At 40.4% G+C, this 18395-nt stretch overlaps 1 protein-coding gene across 2 annotated transcripts in view; it reads left to right on the top strand.

Annotated features, from left to right (window-relative positions):
• The window catches only part of atad2b (ATPase family AAA domain containing 2B), a 208399-nt gene that overhangs the window by 171952 nt on the left and 18052 nt on the right, over positions 1-18395 (top strand). For both annotated transcript variants that reach the window (XM_059981809.1, XM_059981808.1), the window contains exons 21-24: positions 555-751; positions 1240-1399; positions 3586-3708; positions 14965-15090. In XM_059981809.1, the coding sequence (XP_059837792.1) occupies positions 555-751; positions 1240-1399; positions 3586-3708; positions 14965-15090 (606 nt within the window). The remainder of the gene's footprint in view (positions 1-554; positions 752-1239; positions 1400-3585; positions 3709-14964; positions 15091-18395) is intronic.

The raw sequence follows: 18395 nt of genomic DNA, 5'->3' as shown, positions 1-18395 counted from the left end.
CTAAATTCAAGTCCCATTCATTAGAATGGGATGACGTGAGCACAAAATCTTGTTTGATGTTCTTAATACAGTGCTGCATTGCCAGAGGTCTTGGCTTTGAAGAAGTATGATAGAGTCTCCGAGAAAGAGTTTACCTTCCCAGTGATAAAAAAAAGAGATTCATGACATTGTTTTGAAACAAGGTAGGGAGATACATCCCTAAAGTTCATGCTGATATCCTTCAAATAATATTTTGAAAATGAATTGTATTGTCGTCACCACTGTTGTTTACGGATACCTGCTGTGTGCAAATTGCATTCTTTTTTTTAGTGGTTGCATTTACTTATTTTATAAAGTGTTTTCAGATCAGTCATAAAATACAATTCTGCAAATTTCAGTCTTAAACCCAAATGTAATACTGTAAATTTTCCTCTAGAGCAGGGTTCCCAACCTTTTTTATGCCATGGAACCCTTCCATTAGTCAAGGCGTCAGTGGACCACGTGTTGGGAACCCCTGCTCGAGAGAATCACTCACCAAATGGAGTTTTATTAATTAAACTACATACTTTTTTCAGCTTTGCTTGCCTTGGAAGTCCTTCCACCTGCATTACCTCCTCCACCAAGACAATTATCAGAGGAGGAACAAAAACGAATGGAAGAACAAGAGGAAAATACCTTTCGGGAACTTCGACTATTTCTCAGGGATATTACCAAAAGACTTGCCACTGACAAACGATTTAATATCTTTAGTAAACCTGTGGATATTGAAGAGGTATATTAATAGCAGTTACAAATGAAGACTTTTAAAAGCTGATAAGGTTTTTGATCAGGTACCATTTTGGTAATTCCTGCTGCTAAGATTCTTGGGAGTGTAATGATGAAATGTATGAGGCTAGATCATTGCAACTTTAATTCCGTTTTTGGCGTAATTGCATGTAGGGGATGACACAAACATCACATCGGAGCTGAGGTGGGGATCTAAGTTAAGAGGGAGATGCATGCAATAAGTTGAAGAGAATCATCTTAGCTGAACTGAAAAGTAATAGCTATAACCATTCGAAGGATGGCAAGTATTCAGTTTAAAGGGGAATAAAATACAGAGGCAAAATTAATAGTAGAGTAGTCTAGATATATATGTATCTCCCCCAGTCAGCAACACATTGATATTATCGTCATAAGAGAAATTATTGTTGGAAATGTTTAAAATTTAAATGTGTTGGTCTTTGATTTTGAACACTCTTTTCTTTTTAAAAAATGTAGGTTTCTGACTATCTCGAAGTCATCCTACAACCTATGGATTTATCAACCATGATGATGAAAATTGATAACCACAAGTATGAAACAGTGAAGGATTTCCTGATAGATATTAACCTCATCTGTAGCAATGCTCTTGAATACAATCCTGATAAAGTTCCTGGAGGTAAGATGGAATTTAAAACACCTAAGCAGTGATTTTGTGGCTATCTATCAAGCTAATTGTAACTAAATTAACTAAATGCAGTTCCTGAATTACATCTCAGGTCTCTTGACACAACAATAAGCAAGCAAACATTATGCGTTTACATTGTTCTGAAGTTGCTGATAAAAGTCTACCAACCATCAGAATGTTGAAAACGTGGGAGCTCAATGTAACCCTCAAACTAGATTTAGATTTATTGTACTTGTCAGAATTGTGAATTTTGCTCTGAGATTGAATTGAATAGTCAAAATTCCTTTTAGTTAAAGATATATGATCTTAATATTCTCATTTGGCATCTCTTGGTATAAAACTCACATTGTTCAATATAACTGGTTTAGTGAGGCAGCAAGTACTGCATCAGGGATTGCATTTATGAGATTGGGATTTGTGTTCATTTCTGTCAGCAAAGGAGGAGGAGTTTCTGTTTTTTTCTTCAGTGGATCATTGGGAGTGTTTTGTTGGAAAAACCATACAGAAACAAGCTCTACAAATCAGCAAACCTTTGCTGACCTTCAAGCGCCCACTTTTTTGCTAATCATATCCTAACCCAATTTATATTCCCCGAAGTCCCTATTCTCTCTGTTTCTCTATATCTCACTCATACCCACACACACACACACACACACACACACACACACACACACACACGCACACTCACTCATAAACGCATGCATACACTTCTCCTGATTGAGTGGTCTTATCTATTTTGGGGTAATTTGCAGTAGTCAATTAAACTATGGACCTGCACAATTTTTGCATGTGAGAGAAAACCTGGAAGAAACCTTCATGGCCCACAGACTTGCATATTCCTATTGTCTTATTATCCTTTTGATAATCTAAAATGAAAATTATTCCATTACCTAGCCCAAAAGTTGTTGCGTTGACCACATAAACTCATTTTGAAATAACCAAAGTAGGCTATAAAATTCAATTAAGTTCAATTTTGAATAGACTTTACCTTTTTGGATAATACTTTGTCTATCTTTTTGAAAATAAAATCAAAGTAATACAGATGCCAGAAACCTGAAAATTAAACAACAAATTGCTGAAAATACCTAGAAATCAGGTAGCATCTGTGGAGAGAAACAGTTTATGGTCCAGATTTCACAAAATAATGATGGTAAAAACTATCAACCTTCACATTACTCCATGTGACTGACAGCAACTTCAGAGCTATTTATGGGCGGACTACTTCACGCCGCCCCACGTGATGCTTCTTTTACATCCTTAGGCCCTTCAACGCGCAGGGCCTTGATGCGGAGGATCCTGTCAACTTTTTCCCTCACAAGTTCCTGATGAAAGGATCATTTAAGGTAAGTTTGTATCTTTTTATTGAACTCAGCAGTGAGTGGAGTTGGTTCACCACTGTGTAAAATCTAGCCAATTGTTTCAGCTGATGACCTTTCATCAGATATGTTCTGATGAAAGATTATTGACATGAAACAGCACTATGGTTTCTCTCTCCACAGATGTTGCCAGACAGTATTCCGAATATATCTAACTTCATTTTACATTATTTCATTTTGCCCAGTTTGCTGAAATATGACCCAATAGCCTTTAAATATATTGTCAATTTCATTAAAACATTGCCATTGACACCTCTCCTCTTGGTCTAACTAAGAAAGAACATTTGATGTTTCTATAAATCTTCAAGTGACATTCATTAAATGATGCATACACTTTCAGTTACTATGAGAATAGGTTATGTTATTGGCTTGCTTTTTGTAATAGTTAATTTGAAACTGGAATTGCTTAGTATAAGATTCCACCCATAATTTATGTAATCAAAATGTAGAAATTTCATGTCACATTGTTTGAAGATGCAGTTCATCATGCAATCATCTGAATGTATGATTTTGTGCAGTCAAATTCAATTATTAATGTCAATCTGCCTCTCAATTTTTTTTCTTCTTCTGCCTCCAAAATGCATTATACTTTGACAGAAGAAGGTTGTTGGATAATCAGAATATTTGTCATTGAGCTCAAATCTGTGTAAATGACTATTACACATGAGCAAGCCAATAAGGTAACCTGTTCTCACAGTAACTAGATGCATAGAGAGACTATGAGAACTACTTAATTCCAAACAAGAATGTAATAACAGTTTATTTTGTGCCTATGTAACTGTGTAGTGTTTCTTTTCATAGATCGCATGATTCGGCACAGAGCCTGCACACTCAAGGATACTGCACATGCAATGATAGCTGCTGAGCTGGATCCTGAGTTTAACAAACTCTGTGAAGATATCAAAGAGTCCAGGAGAAAGCGAAGTGAGTAGCTGCTCAAACTAATAATGACTATAATAAAGCAAAATAGATTTTGCAGTTTTCCATGTTACCTTGCTTGAATGCTGCAACATATTGTATCATATTTCCTCCAAAGACCAGAGCATATAGTGGATTTAATGTAAAGCTGTGGGAGTGATTTTAAACCAATCAGACTACACAGTGCATCTCCCACATTACAGAAAGGTTGTCTTCCCAGACAACCAGATGTTTCAAGCAAGAGAAAATCTGCAGATGCTGGAAATCCAAGCAACACACAAAAGTGCAGGAGGAACTCAGCAGGCCAAGCATCCTCTGTGGTAAAATGTATAGTCGATATTTTAGGGCTGAGGTCCTTCGGCAGGACTGGAGAAAAAAAGATGAGGAATTGATTGAACAGGTGGGGAGGGGAGAGAGAAACACAAGGTGATAGGTGAAACCAGGAGGGGCTTTTCATACTAGAATGAAGGAGATATACTTGTTTTTCAAAGAAAAGGGCTTCCATTCCTCCACCATCAATGCTGCCCTTAACTGCATCTCTTACATTTCACCCATGTCTGCTCTTACCCCATCCTCCCACCACGCTAGTAGGGATCGGGTTCTCCTTATTCTCACCTATCACCCCACCAGCCTCTGTGTCCAGCACGTAACTTTTTAAAACTTCTGCCATCTCTGATAGGATCCCACCACCAAACACATCTTTCCTTCCCACCCCCCCCCCCCCCCAACTTCCTGCTTTCTGCAGCAATCCTTAGCCATTCATCCCTCCCCAGTGATCTCCCTCCTGGCAAATATCCATGCAAGCAGAACAAATGCTACACCTGCCCTACACCAGCGTATAGTTGGAAAGAGGACATGAGAGAATCTCAGTTTCCAGGTATTTTCTGTCCAGTACCTTCTAGGTAATACTAGTCAAGCTTTTGGAAGCTGTTATCAATAAGTGTTGGCAAGTTATTACTGGGAGCCTTGGAGATGATGGCCACCTTAACCAGGATGTAGTGGTAGTGGAGAGATTGACTTTTTATTGTGGAGGGTGAAGAGTGAATAAAGTAGCTAGCTGTGCTCAGATGAGGAATAACTCCTTGGGTTGGAATTGCTCTTGCTCTGCAAAATGGAGGGTATTCTGTTACTTCTGACATCCTTTATAAGTGGTGGTAAAGCCTTCAGAAGTAGAAGTGAAGTACTTCAAATTCAAAGTAAATTTATTATCAAAGTATGTATATGTTACCATATGCTACCTTGAGGTTCATTTTCCTTCAGGCTTTTACAGAGGAAAAAACAGTAGAATTTTACAAAAAACAATGCATAAACAGAAAAGACTGATAAACAACCAGTGTGCAAAAGAACATAAGAGTCCTTGTAGGTTGTAGAATCAGGTCAGAATAGTGGTGAATGAAGTTATTTATGCTGATTCAGGAGCCCGATGGTTGTAAGGCTATAACTGTTCCTGAACCTCGTACTGTGGGACCTTAGGCTTCTGTATCTCTTTCCTGATTGCAGTGGCAAGGACAATGCATGGTTAGGATATTGCTGGGACGGGGGGGTTCATTAATGATGGATGCTGCTTTCTTGTGGCATTGCTCCATGTAAATGTACTCGCTGGTATGGAGGGTTTTGTCGGTGATGATCTGGACTGTATCCATCCCTTTCTGTAGCTTTTTCCATTTTTGGGCATTGGTGTATTGGTGTTTCTATACAAAGCTGTGATGCAACCAGTTAGGATATTCTCCAGTGTGCATCTATAGAAGTTTGTCAAAGTCTTTGGTGATATGCCAAATCTACACAAACTCTGTCTTCTTTGTGTTGGTTCCAGTACAGATTCTCTGATGTGTTAATGCCAAAGAATTTTAAGCTACTGACCATCTTTACTTTCATTACCCTGGTGAGGACCATCTCAGGGGCCTTCAGCATCTCCCTCCTGTAGCTCTTTGTGAGAGGTTTTTGTTGCGGCACCATTCAACCGAATTTTCAGTTTCTCATTCATATACCAAATTTTGATGCAGCCAACAACAATGGTGTCATCAGCAAACTTAAATACAGCATTAAGCTATACTCTGAGTCTCAATCATACGAATAGAGCAGACAATATGCCGCATTTGTTGCCAGAGTGTTTGTGGTTGGCACATTTAGTCCATTTCAATTTCTGTTGACTTCTTGCCTCGGCATTATTGTTTGTATGGACTTCGTTGTGCTTTTTGAGTGTCATGTCCAGAGAAGGCTCAACCTTGTTCTGAGTGAAATGCTTACTGTTTTGACAGGCCTGTCAGCTACCTTGTTTGTTGTGATCAATCCTGGTCTGCATATATTGAACATGTCTTAATTTATTTGGGTGAGGACTGATTCATTTTATAAGAAACATAAGAAATATGAGCAGGAGTAGACCATCTGGTCTATCGAGCCTGTTCCGTCATTCAATAAAATCATTGCTGATCTGACCATGGACTCATCTTCACCTACCTACCTTTTCCTCATAACCCTTAATTCCCCTACTATGCAAAAATCCTATCCAACCTTGTCTTAAATATACTTACTGAGGTAGCCTCCACTGCTTCATTGGGCAGATAATTCCAACAATTCACCACTCTTTGGGAAAAGTAGTTCCTCCTCATCTAGGTCCTAAATTTACTCCCCTGAATCTTGAAGCTATGTTTCCTAGTTCTGATCTCACTTACCAATAGAAACAACTTTCCTGCCTCGGTCTTGTCTATCCTGTTCATAATTTTATATGTTTCTATAAGATTTCTTCTCATCCTTCTAAATTCCAATGAGTACAATCCCAGGCTACTCAATCTCTCATGGTCTAACCCTCCTGTCTCTGGATTCAACCTGGTGAACCTCCTGTGCACTGCCCCCAAATCCAATATATCCTTCCTCAAGTAAGGAGACCAGAACTACGTGCAGAAGTCCGGATGCGGCCTCACCAGTACCCTGTACAGTTGCAGTGTTACCCCCTTCTAGCAATGAAGGCCAACAGTAAATTCAATCCCTCTAGCATTGAAGGCCAACATTCCATTTGCCTTCTTGATGGCCTGCTGCACCTGCAAACCAACCTATTGTGATTCATGCACAAGCACTCCCAAGTCCTCCTTCAATCTTTTACCATTAAATAATAATCTGATCTTCCATTTTTCATTCCTAAGTGGATGACTTCGCATTTACCAACATTGTACCCCATCTGCCAGGTCCTTGCCTACTCACTTAACCTATCTATAAATCTCTGCAGACTCTCTGTATCCTCTGCACAATTTGCCTTTCCACTCAATTTAATATCATCTGCAATTTGAGATACACTACACTCGATCCCATCTTCCAGATCGTTAATATATATCTTGAACAATTGTGGGCTCAGCACCGGCCTCTGCAGCACACCGCACATCACTGATTGCCAACCAGAGAAACACCTACGTATTCCAACTCTGCTTTCTATTGTTAACCAGTTTTCTATCCATACTAATACATCACCCCAACTATATGCATCCTTATCTTATGGATGTCTTTTATGTGGCACCTTATTGAACGCCTTCTGGAAATTCAAGTAAATAACGTCCATCTGATCCCCTCTATCCACTGTGCTTGTTATATCCTCAAATAACTCCAGTAAATTTGTCAAAAAAGACCTGCCTTTGCTGAATCCATGCAGCGTCTGCCTGATGGATCTATTTCTTTTTAGATACCTCACTATTTCTTCTTTAATGATAGCTTCAGGCATTTTCGCAACTACAGATGTTAAACCAACTTACCTGCCTTTTTCCTGCATTTTTTTTTGAATAGTGGCATGACAAAAGATATGTACAATGTCTTGTGTATGTGACTCAAAATGGCTTCTTTGGTTTGTTAAGAGTAGGAATGCTTCTTTGTCTGATAAGTGTTTCTCTCGCAGTTGTTTAGCTTTAGACTTGCTGATATGGGGATTGTATTCATTTGTTAACCAACGGGGAATGTTATTTTGTCTTGTGAGGCTGGGAACTTGGGGGGGGGGGGGTTCGCGGGTTTTCGAGGGAGTCGGGAGGAAGACGCCGAGGAAGTTGGACGTGCGCTGCACTGCTTGGTTGACCACCAGGGGTGGTCCCGGGTGTGAAGACATGGAGGTCGGAGGCAAGCGACGAAGGATCGAATGGTTCGATGGTTGAGCTCCATAGATGTGCACTAAACTGACTGAACTTTGATAAGTTGGCGCCTTTTGCTTTTTTTCTTTTCTTTCATATATATTGTATTGCCTAGTACTCTTTTAGTTTTAGTAAACTCTTTAAAGTGTATTTCATAACGGTATCTGGTGTGAATTTGATACTGTGTGCGGGCGCGAGGCATAAACTTGATTCTCACAGCACCTGCGTGTACGGGAGGTGGGATTGGTGTGTGGCTGGATCTCCTTTTCCCCTAGACATATACCAGTCTGTTGGTTAAGTGTTACAGATACATGGAGCTTAGAAAAATAGAGGGCTATGCAATAGAGTAATTCTAGGCAGTTTCTAGAGTAGGTTACATGGTTGGCACAATATTGTGGGCCGAAGAGCCTGTAATGTACTGTAAATTTCTATGATTCTAAACTGAGGAAAGGCTAATTTTTCGGTATCAGAAATAATCTGGTGAGTGTGGATTGGGACAGCCTGTTTTCTGGCAAAGGTGTACTTGGAAAGTGGAAGGTTGTCAGAATAAAAGGTAAAGATAACAGGTGTAGGGAACAAACACGAGGAAATCTGCAGATGCTGGAAATTCAAACAACAACACACACAAAATACTGGTAGTACACATCAAGCTAGGCAGCATCTATAGGGAGAAGCGATGTCGACGTTTCGGGCCGAGACCCTTTGTCAGGACTAACCGAAAGGAAAGATAGTAAGAGATTTGAAAGTTGGGGGGGGGGGGGGGGAATGCGAAATGATAGGAGTAGACCGGAGGGGGTGGGATGAAGCTAAGAGCTGGAAAGGTGATTGGCGAAAGGGATACAGAGCTGGAGAAGGGAAAGGATCATGGGACGGGAGGCCTCAGGAGAAAGAAGGAGGGGGGAGCACTAGAGGGAGATGGAGAACAGGCAAACAACTAAATATGTCAGGGATGGGGTAAGAAGGGGAGGAGGGGCATTAGCGGAAGTTAGAGAAGTCAATGTTCATGCCATCAGGTTGGAGGCTACCCAGCCGGTATATAAGGTGTTGTTCCTCCAACCTGAGATTGGATTCATTTTGACAATAGAGGAGGCCATGGATAGACAGATCAGAATGGGAATGGGACGTGGAATTAAAATGTGTGGCCACTAGGAGATCCTGCTTTTTCTGGCAGACTGAGCGTAGGTGTTCCACGAAACGGTCTCCCAGTCTGCATCGGGTCTCGCCAATATATAAAAGGCCACACCGGGAGCACCGGACACAGTATACCACACCAGCCGACTCACAGGTGAAGTGTCACCTCACCTGGAAGAACTGTCCAGGGCCCTGAATGGTGGTGAGGGAGGAAGTGTAAGGGCAGGTGTAGCACTTGTTCTGTTTACAAGGATAAGTGCCAGGAGGGAGATCGGTGGGAAGGGATGGGGGGGACGAGTGGACAAGGGAGTCGCGTAGGGAGCGATCCCTGAGAAAAGCAGAAAGGGGGGGGGGGGGGAGGGAAAAATGTGTTTGGTAGTGGGATCCCGTTGGAGGTGGCGGAAGTTTCGGAGAATTATATGTTGGACCTGGAGGCTGGTGGGGTGGTAGGTAAGGACAAGGGGAACCCTATCCCGAGTGGGGTGGTGGGTGGATGGGGTGAGGGCAGATGTGCGGGAAATGGGAGAGATGCGTTTGAGAGCAGGGTTGATGGTGGACGAAGGGAAGCCCTTTTGCTTAAAAAAGGAGGACATCTCCTTTGTCCTGGAAAGAAAAGCCTCATCCTGAGAGCAGATGCAGCAGAGACGGAGAAATTGTGAGAAGGGGATAGCCTTTTTGCAAGAGACAGGGTGGGAAGAGGAATAGTCCAGGTAGCTATGAGAGTCTGTAGGTTTATAGCAGATATCAGTAGATAGGCCGTCTCCAGAGATGGAGACAGAAAGATTAAGAAAGGGGAGGGAGGTGTCGGAAATGGACCAGGTAAATTTGGGGGCAGAGTGAAAGTTGGAGGCAAAGTTAATTAAGTCAACGAGCTCAGCATGCATGCAAGAGGCAGCGCCAATGCAGTCGTCGATGTAGCGAAGGAAAAGAGGGGGATGGATACCGGCATAGCCTTGGAACATGGACTGTTCCACAAAGCCAACAAAAAGGCAGGCAAAACTGGGACCCATACAGGTGCCCATGGCTACACCCTTGGTTTGGAGGAAGTGAGAGGAGCCAAAGGAGAAATTATTGAGAGTAAGAACTAATTCCGCTAGACAGAAGAGAGTGGTGGTAGAGGGGATTTGGTTAGGTCTGGAATCCAAAAAAAAACGAAGAGCTTCGAGACCATCTCGGTGGGGGATGGAGGTATATAGGGACTGGATGTCCATGGTGAAAATAAGACAGAGGGGGCCAGGGAACTTAAAATCATTGAAAAAATTCAAAGCATGAGAAATGTCACGAACATAGATGGGAAGAGATTGAACAAGGGGGGATAAGACAGTGTCAAGGTATGCAGAAATGAGTTCAGTGGGGCAGGAGCAAGCTGAGACAATAGTCTACCTGGACAGGCAGGTTTATGGATCTTGGGTAGGAGGTAGAAACGGGAAGTGCGGGGTGTGGGAACTATTGAGGTTTGTGGCAGTGGGTGGGAGATCCCCAGAGCTAATAAGGTTGGTGATGGTATAGGAGACAATGGCCTGGTGCTCCTTAGTGGAGTCATGATCAAGGGATAAATAAGAGGTGTTATCAGAGAGTTGTTGCTGTGCCTCGGCCAGGTAGAGGTCAGTACGCCAGACAACAGCAGCTCCCCCCTTATCAGCAAGTTTTATAGTGAGGTTGGGATTGGTGCGGAGGGAGCGGAGAGCAGAGCGTTTGGAAGGAGTGAGGTTGGAATCTTGGTTTACAAGAGATATTGAGGCCCTGGTTAAGAGAGGAAAGGAGATGCTTAGCAGATATAGGCAAGTAGTAACAATTGAGGTGCTATTGTACCTCAACAATTGAGGTTCAAGAAATGCAAGAGAACACTTCAGAAAGAAATCAGGGAGGCTAAAAGAAGACATGAAGTTGCTCTAGTAGACAATGTGAAGGAGAATCCTAGGGTACAGGTATGTTTGGAGCAAAAGGATTGCAAGGGACAAAATTGGTCCTCTGGTAGACCAGATTGGAGCCAAACCAGATGGGGGAGATCTTACATGAATTCTTTGCAGCTATATTTACTCGGGGCGTTTATGGAGACTATAGAAGTAAGGCGAAACGGCATAAATTTCATAGCCCATGTACATATTACAGAGGATAAAGTGTTTGCTATCCTGCGGCAAATCTGCGTGGAAAAATCGGCAGAGCCTGACAAGGTGTTCCCTCGAACCCTATGGGAGGCAAATGCATAAATTGGAAGGACTCTAGCAGAGATATTTAAAACACCTTTAGCAACTGGAGAGGGATTGGAGGATAGCCAATGTTATTTTGTTGCTTAAAAATAAACTCTTAACATACATCAGGCAATTAAAAGCTGGTGAGTCTGACATCAGTTGTGGGAAAGTTATTGGAAGGTATTCTAAGGCACTGGATATGTAAATATTTGGATGGACATGGACTGGTTAAGGATTGTCAGCATGGCTTTGTGTATGGTAAGTTATGTCTAACCAATCCTGTAGAGTTTTTCCAAGGAAGTTGCTAGGAAAGTGGACAAAGAGAAGGTAGTGGATGTCAGGCACATCCTGATGTCATGGATACATGGACTTTTGTCAGGCATTTCACAATGTCCCGCATTGGAGGCTGGTCAAGAAGGTTCAATCACTTGACACTTAGGATCAGGTAGTAAATTAGATTAGACATTGGCTTTGTGGAAGAAGCCAGAAAGTGATATCAGAGGGTTGCCTCTTTGACTGGAAGCTTGTGACTAATGGAGTGCCGCAGGGATCGGTGCTGTGTCCTTTTGTTGTTTGTCATCTAGATCAATGATCTGAATGATAATTTGGTTAACTTGATTAGCAAATTTGCAGATGACACCAAGATTGGTGGTATAGTGGACAGAGAGGAAGGCACTTGTGGTTTGCAGAGGGATCTGCCTCAGCTGGAAAAACAGGCTGAAAAATGGCAGATGGAATTTAATGCAGACAATTGCGAGGTTTTGAACTTTGGTAGGACCAATCAGCATAGCTCTTACACAGTGAACAGTAGGACACTGGGGAGTGTGGTAGAACATAGGGATCTGAGAATAGAGGTCCATAATTTGTTGAAAGTGGCAACACCGGTAGGTAGGGTCATAACAAAAGCTTTGTTGGCCTTCATAAATCAAAGTATTGAGTACAGAAGATGGATGTTATGTTGAAGTTGTATAAGATGTTGTTGAGGCCTAATTTGGAGTATTGTGTCCAGTTTTGGTCACCTACCTACAGGAAGGATGAAAGAGTACAGAGAAAATTCACAAGGATGTTGCTGGATTTCGAGGTCCTGAGTTATAAGGAACAATTGAATAGGGTAGGACTGTATTCTTTAGAACATAGAAGATTGAGAGGAGATTTGATAAAGTTATACAAAATTATGAGGGGTATAAGTAGGGTAAATGTAAGCAGGCTTTTTCCATTGAGGTTAGGTAGGTCTACAACCAGAGGACATGGGTTAAGGATGAAAGGTGAGGGGAAACTTCAATAAGAATATTGTGAAAGTGTGGAATGATCTGGTAGCACAAGTGGTGATGTGAGCTTGATCTTAGCACTTAAGAGAAGTTTGGATAGGTACATGAATAATAGGGGTATGGAGGGCTATGGTCCCAGTGCAAGTCAATTGGAGTAGGCAGTTTAAATGGCTTCAGCTTGGACTAGATCGGCTGAAGGGCCTGTTTTTGTGCTTTATCTCTCCATGACTCTAAGAAAAAAACTACTGGAAGGAGAAATCTCTGTTCATGCCATCTGGTTGGAGGCATCTGTTCCAGATTGAGATACTTTGCCTTCAACTTCTACACTGTCCTTAAATAGAGTTAGTTCATTTCTAACACCTCCCTCCCCTTTCTTGATCTCTCTGTCTTCATCACTGGATACAAGCTGTCTACTGACATATTTTATAAACCTACCAATTCCCACGTACCTCTTCTAACCTGTCTGCCTGCTGTAAAAATACTATTCCCTTTCTTCTGTTCCTTTGTCTCCGCTGCATCTGTTCCCAGGATGTCTTTCCTTTCCAGTACATCAGAGATGTCTTCCTCCTTCAAAGAAGAGCTGCTTGATGTTGGAGTATTGATGAGATGGGTCCTCTTAGCCATGTGAGGGTAGGTGAGATACAGTCAATTAAGTTGCGTATACTTACAGTGGAGGTTGATAGGCTCTTGATTGGTAATTATGTCAGAGGTTATGGGGAGAAGGCATGAGAATGAAAATAAATGAGCTATGACGGGAGCAATCTTGATGGGCAGAATGGCCTAATTTAATTCCTGTGTATTATGGTTTTATGACATGAACAAGCAGGGAATGGAGGGATACAACTATATACAGGCTGATGGGATAAGCATCATGGTCAGTGCAGACATAGTGGGCTGAACAGCCTCTTCCTGAGCTGTGCATTTCTATGTTCTATATGCCCCAAAATTATAAATGCACACATTTTGAAATATGTCAAGCTAGATATATAGATAGAATAGGGAAAATTTAGTGTTTGTGTTGCATAGGGTTTGCTGAGCAGTGATTATGGGAATCTTTTAAAATAAAAGACCATGTTGCATCTTGTACAGCAAAGGATAACATTGTCAGAATTTACTGTCTGTCTTAAGAATAGTTCATAGATACCTGAAGGTTTCATTAGTTCACTGATCCTGCTGATTAGGCAACTGGATGTTTGAAAAGGCAGTTTCCATCTTCAGTGATTTCTGGATTTCCATAATTCAAGGGATGTGTACACTTAAGAATTTGTTGTCAGTTTCATGGCAAATAGTGACAGCTTTGTGATCAATACAACAAAGTTGGGGTCAGTATTGTTCTGCCCCATGGATTAATGCTTGTTGCTGGATTAGGTCCAGCAATGGTGTTTAGAGAAAACTGCACTGTTCACTATTTTGTTCGTTTATGAACCCTGATTTTTTCCTGCAGTCTATTGAATTTTGTTTTGACTGATAAACTCCTTAAGTTATCATTCTTGATCTAATTTTCTAACTGCTTTACATGCTTATTGCATTCAAATTTCTGGTTCTTTACTTAAAACCTGTTGTATATTTGTATTCATTGTGCTTTTATTTGCTGCTGGTTATTTCAGTTTTTTAAGGGATACAGTATTTCTAAATTATGTTGCATTGTTTCTCATTTTAATCTTATTTGTAACTTTGAAAGTGAATAAAAACTTATTAATTTCCTGGAATATAGGCACAGATACAATTTATTGCCTATCCTTGATTGTCCATGAGAAGATGGTGGTGAACTGGCTACTCGGATTTGCTGCAGTTATTTTCATCAAAATATTCCCGTCATGTTTTTGAGTTGCAGTTCCAGAGTTTATATTTCAGTGACTTGACAAGCAACCTGCAGATGATGATGCTGTTATATAGTCCACCTTATTCTTGACTATGATTTAACAAACTATAATTAATACTTTGATCACCAGTGTCCTACGCAGATCCTTCTATTATATATGCTCAATGCACTTAAGTGTTCATATTCCATTTTATTAGCTTTCTTTACAATTATACAGACTTAATATCCTGTGTTTAAGTACCTGTTGCTTTGATCATATTGAACGTGTGTTTCTTTTCCACTCTTCATTTGCCAAGATGAAATTCAGCTGCTGAATTTCCAATTTTTTGTTTTGAACATCTGCCATTTTTCCTTGTAGACTTGTATTCAGGAGCCTTCATTTGATTTATCCCATTGAACATCTGATCTTTAAAAGTTTAAGCACTTCAATAAGCCCTCATGTTTGTTTGAGATCTGATTGATAAGTTCACCTGTTGCTTCCCAGTTTGAATTGAATTTGGTACACCTATATTTTTTCAAAAAAAAATAAAAATCCTGTTGTAATGAATCAGCACAATCTGTGATAAACCTTAGCAATAAACCTAGTTAATTTATTTTTAAACACTGCTCGGTTAATTTTTAAGGACATTTAAACCTCTTTTAAATAGTGGTTGCTGGAAAAATTAATGTAGATTGAGACTGATGTTTTATTATTAAGAAATTTTCTTGCAGTATTATGAACTATTTTTATTTACTGTGTGCAGATTTAGCAGCAACAACAGCAGCAGCAAATCAGACAAATCACAGTTCAGAAGCAAATAGAGATATGGCTCAAGACTTAACTCGGAATTTAGAAGCAACTACCCCAAATGGGGAATGCAGGCATGCAAGTAAGTTTGAATATTGAACATTGTGTCAATAAATGGATCACATGCAAAATTTTATATTTGTTAATATGAAATACAATGTATATTAATATATTTTGTAAATATTTTTGTAATATTGTTTTAAAGATAATGAGCATTTTATCATTAAGTTGCATTAGCTCAGAACTTTTTTATTAGGCCTCAGAGATTTGGGATTTAATGTTGAGTTTTGAAAAATGGCCTCAAAAAGTATATGTCTTGTGTGAAAACCAGGCCAAACTTGTGTTTCGGCTTAAAATCTCATATTGGCCAATGTAGTTGATCTTTAATGTTCGAAAGAACGGCAACAAAATTGTCTCCAAAGGAATAACTCATAGCAGGTGTTACTTTGTTGCTATTTCAACCCGATAAGTCTAAAGTTACAATCTTTGAAAAGAAAGTTGCCTTCTGAGTTTCAGTATTTCTTTCTTTTACATGTAGTTTCTATAGAATGTAAGGTCTGCGATTTTCCCTGGTATTCACTGTAAGTCTTTTATTTACATTTGTCTAGTTCATTGTGCATTTTGCCAGTAAATTGAATCTTCCAGAAATGCTTATTTGGACATGACTGGATTTGGTAGTGTATTAAATAATTCAGTTAACACGTGCACTGATCCATTCAGGGTGAGTTGAAGCAGTTGATAGAGGCTTCTACAGTTCACTGTTATTGGTGCCATTACTATTCATGAATGCTTTCAATCATTTGTATATTAGGTGATAATTGTTAACTTTTATGTTTCATCTCATGCATAGAATGCAGTAGAGGAAAAGGACCCATCTTGTTGCTTTTGGGTGGAGGGAAAGGTAGGGTGAAAAATATTGATAATTGATGGTTTCTACAGTGAGGAGAGTATTCAGGCGTAGGTACTCGAGGTTGGGGAGAGATGGGAGATGAGGTACTGGCAAAGTTAGAGGAACGTTGCAGGCAGTGGGAAAGGGATATGAGATAGATGTGGATAGGGGTGGGGTAAATGGGAGAATAACTAAAAATAGTAACTTATTTCTCAATTCTAACATTTGTAGTTTTTTTAAAATTTCAGTCTTTAGCTATGTTCTCTTTTTGGCTGTACTTTGTAATATTCCCCATCAATGGATTTGAAAATTCTAATGGGAATACTTAGTTCATCAGTCTTTTGTAAGGTTGATGCCAAAGAATATCTAGTGATCATGCCAAATCTGGCTGGAAGATTTTCTGTTGCATGCTGTTATTAATATGGAGATCAGGAAATCTGCATAAATTTAAAAAAACTGCATAAGTTATTGTTTTCTATGCATTGTTCAAAAAATTATTGTCATCCTTAGCCTTCCTGTGTTTATTTACAAAACCATGCTGGATTTGTACATTGTTTGGTTGTTATACTTACTAAAGGTAAATCTGGTAAATAACTGCGTAAGTATTGTTTAATGATGTGATAGATTGACAATCAACCTCTAATCCAAATGATCGAAAATATTTTTTTAATTTTTCCTGTTTATTTTACAGCACAGTATAGGCCCTTTAACCATAGTATTGTGCTGACCTTTCAACTTGCTCTTAGATCATCAGTCTAATCTTTCCCTCCTAAACAGCCCTCAATTTTTCATTCATCCCTGTGCATGTCTCAGGCTTTGAAATGTCCATAATGTAAATGCCTTTACCACTACCCTTTGCAGCATGTTCCATGTACCTACCACTCAGTGCAAAAAATTAGCTCGTTCAAACTGAACTCACAAGACTTGCTCGGGTGTATCTCTCCACCTTTCCTAAAGCTATAATGTGGTAACTGGAACTGAACACAATATTCCAAATGTGTTTCTAACTAGAGTTTTACAGAGCTGCGACATTTCCTTGTGGCACTTGAATTCAATCCCAATGAAGGCCAACTTTCTTAATGTAAACTTTCTTAACCACCCTATCAACTTGTGCTGCAACTTTGGGAGATCTATGGTTGTGGACTCTTAAGATCCCTCTGTCGTTCACACTGTCAAGAATCGTCATTAACTTTAAACACAAAGTATGCTGCAGATGCTGTGGTCAAATAAACACGTACAAACAAGCTGGATGAACTCAGCAGGTCGGGCAGCATCCATTGAAAGGAGCAGTCAACGTTTCGGGCCAAGATCCTTCGTCAGGACAGACAAAGGGTCTCGGCCCGAAACGTTGACTGCTTCTTTCAACGGATGCTGCCTGACCTGCTGAGTTCATCCAGCTTGTTTGTACGAGTTTATTATGTCATTAACTTTGTATCTGCTATCAGGTTTGACCTTCCAAAATGCATTATTTCACTCTTTTCTGGATTGAGTTCCATGCGTCATTTTTCAGTTCTACTCTGCATCCTGTCCCATTGTAGCCTATGACAACCTGTCCATAACATCAGCAACTTTTCTTTGCCTCTTCTTGTTCTGTATTGGAAATGATTCAAATTTGATTCGCTGTTATCTTATTATATTTTAATACCAGCATATCTTTGATTGAGAAAACAGTCGGCATGGCTTTGTCAGGGGCAGGTCATGCCTTACAAGCCTGTTTGAATTTTCTGAGGAATGAAGGAAGAGCAGTGGATGTAGTGTATATGGACTTCAGCAAGGCATTTGATAAGGTACCCCATGCAAGGCTTATTCAGAAAGTAAGGAGACATGGGATCCAAGGGGACATTGCTTTATGGATCCAGAATTGGCTTGCCCACAGAAGGCAAAGAGTGGTTGTAGACAGGTCACATTCTGCATGGAGCTCGGTGACCAGTGGTGTGCCTTAGGGATCTGTTCTGGGACCCTTACGCTTTGTGATTTTTATAAATGATCTGGATGAGGAAGTGGAGGGATGGGTTAGTAAATATGCTGATGACACAAAGGTTGGGGGTGTTGTGGATAGTGTGGAGGGCTGTCAGAGGTTACAGTGGGACATTGATAGGATGCAAAACTGGGCTGAGAAGTGGCAGATGGAGTTCAACCCAGCTAAGTATGAAGTAGTTCATTTTGGTAGGTCAAATATGATGGCAGAATATAGTATTAATGGTAAGACTCTTGGCAGTGTGGAGGATCAGAGGGATCTTGGGGTCCAAGTCCATAGGACACTCAGGGCAGCTGCGCAGGTCGATTCCGTGGTTAAGAAGGCATACGGTGTATTGGCCTTCATTAATCGTAGAATTGAATTTAGGAGCCAAGAGGTAATGTTGCAGCTATATAGGACCCTTGTCAGACCCTTGGAGTACTGTGTTCAGTTCTGTTTGCCTCACAACAGGAAGGATGTGGAAGCCATAGAAAGGGTGCAGAAGAGATTTACAAGGATGTTACCTGGATTGGGGAACATA

This window comes from Hypanus sabinus, chromosome 10 (assembly GCF_030144855.1).
Source record: "Hypanus sabinus isolate sHypSab1 chromosome 10, sHypSab1.hap1, whole genome shotgun sequence".
In the NCBI taxonomy this organism is placed as follows: domain Eukaryota; kingdom Metazoa; phylum Chordata; class Chondrichthyes; order Myliobatiformes; family Dasyatidae; genus Hypanus; species Hypanus sabinus.
Note: the sequence above shows the minus strand (reverse complement) of the source record. Positions and strands in the feature narration are given on the sequence as shown.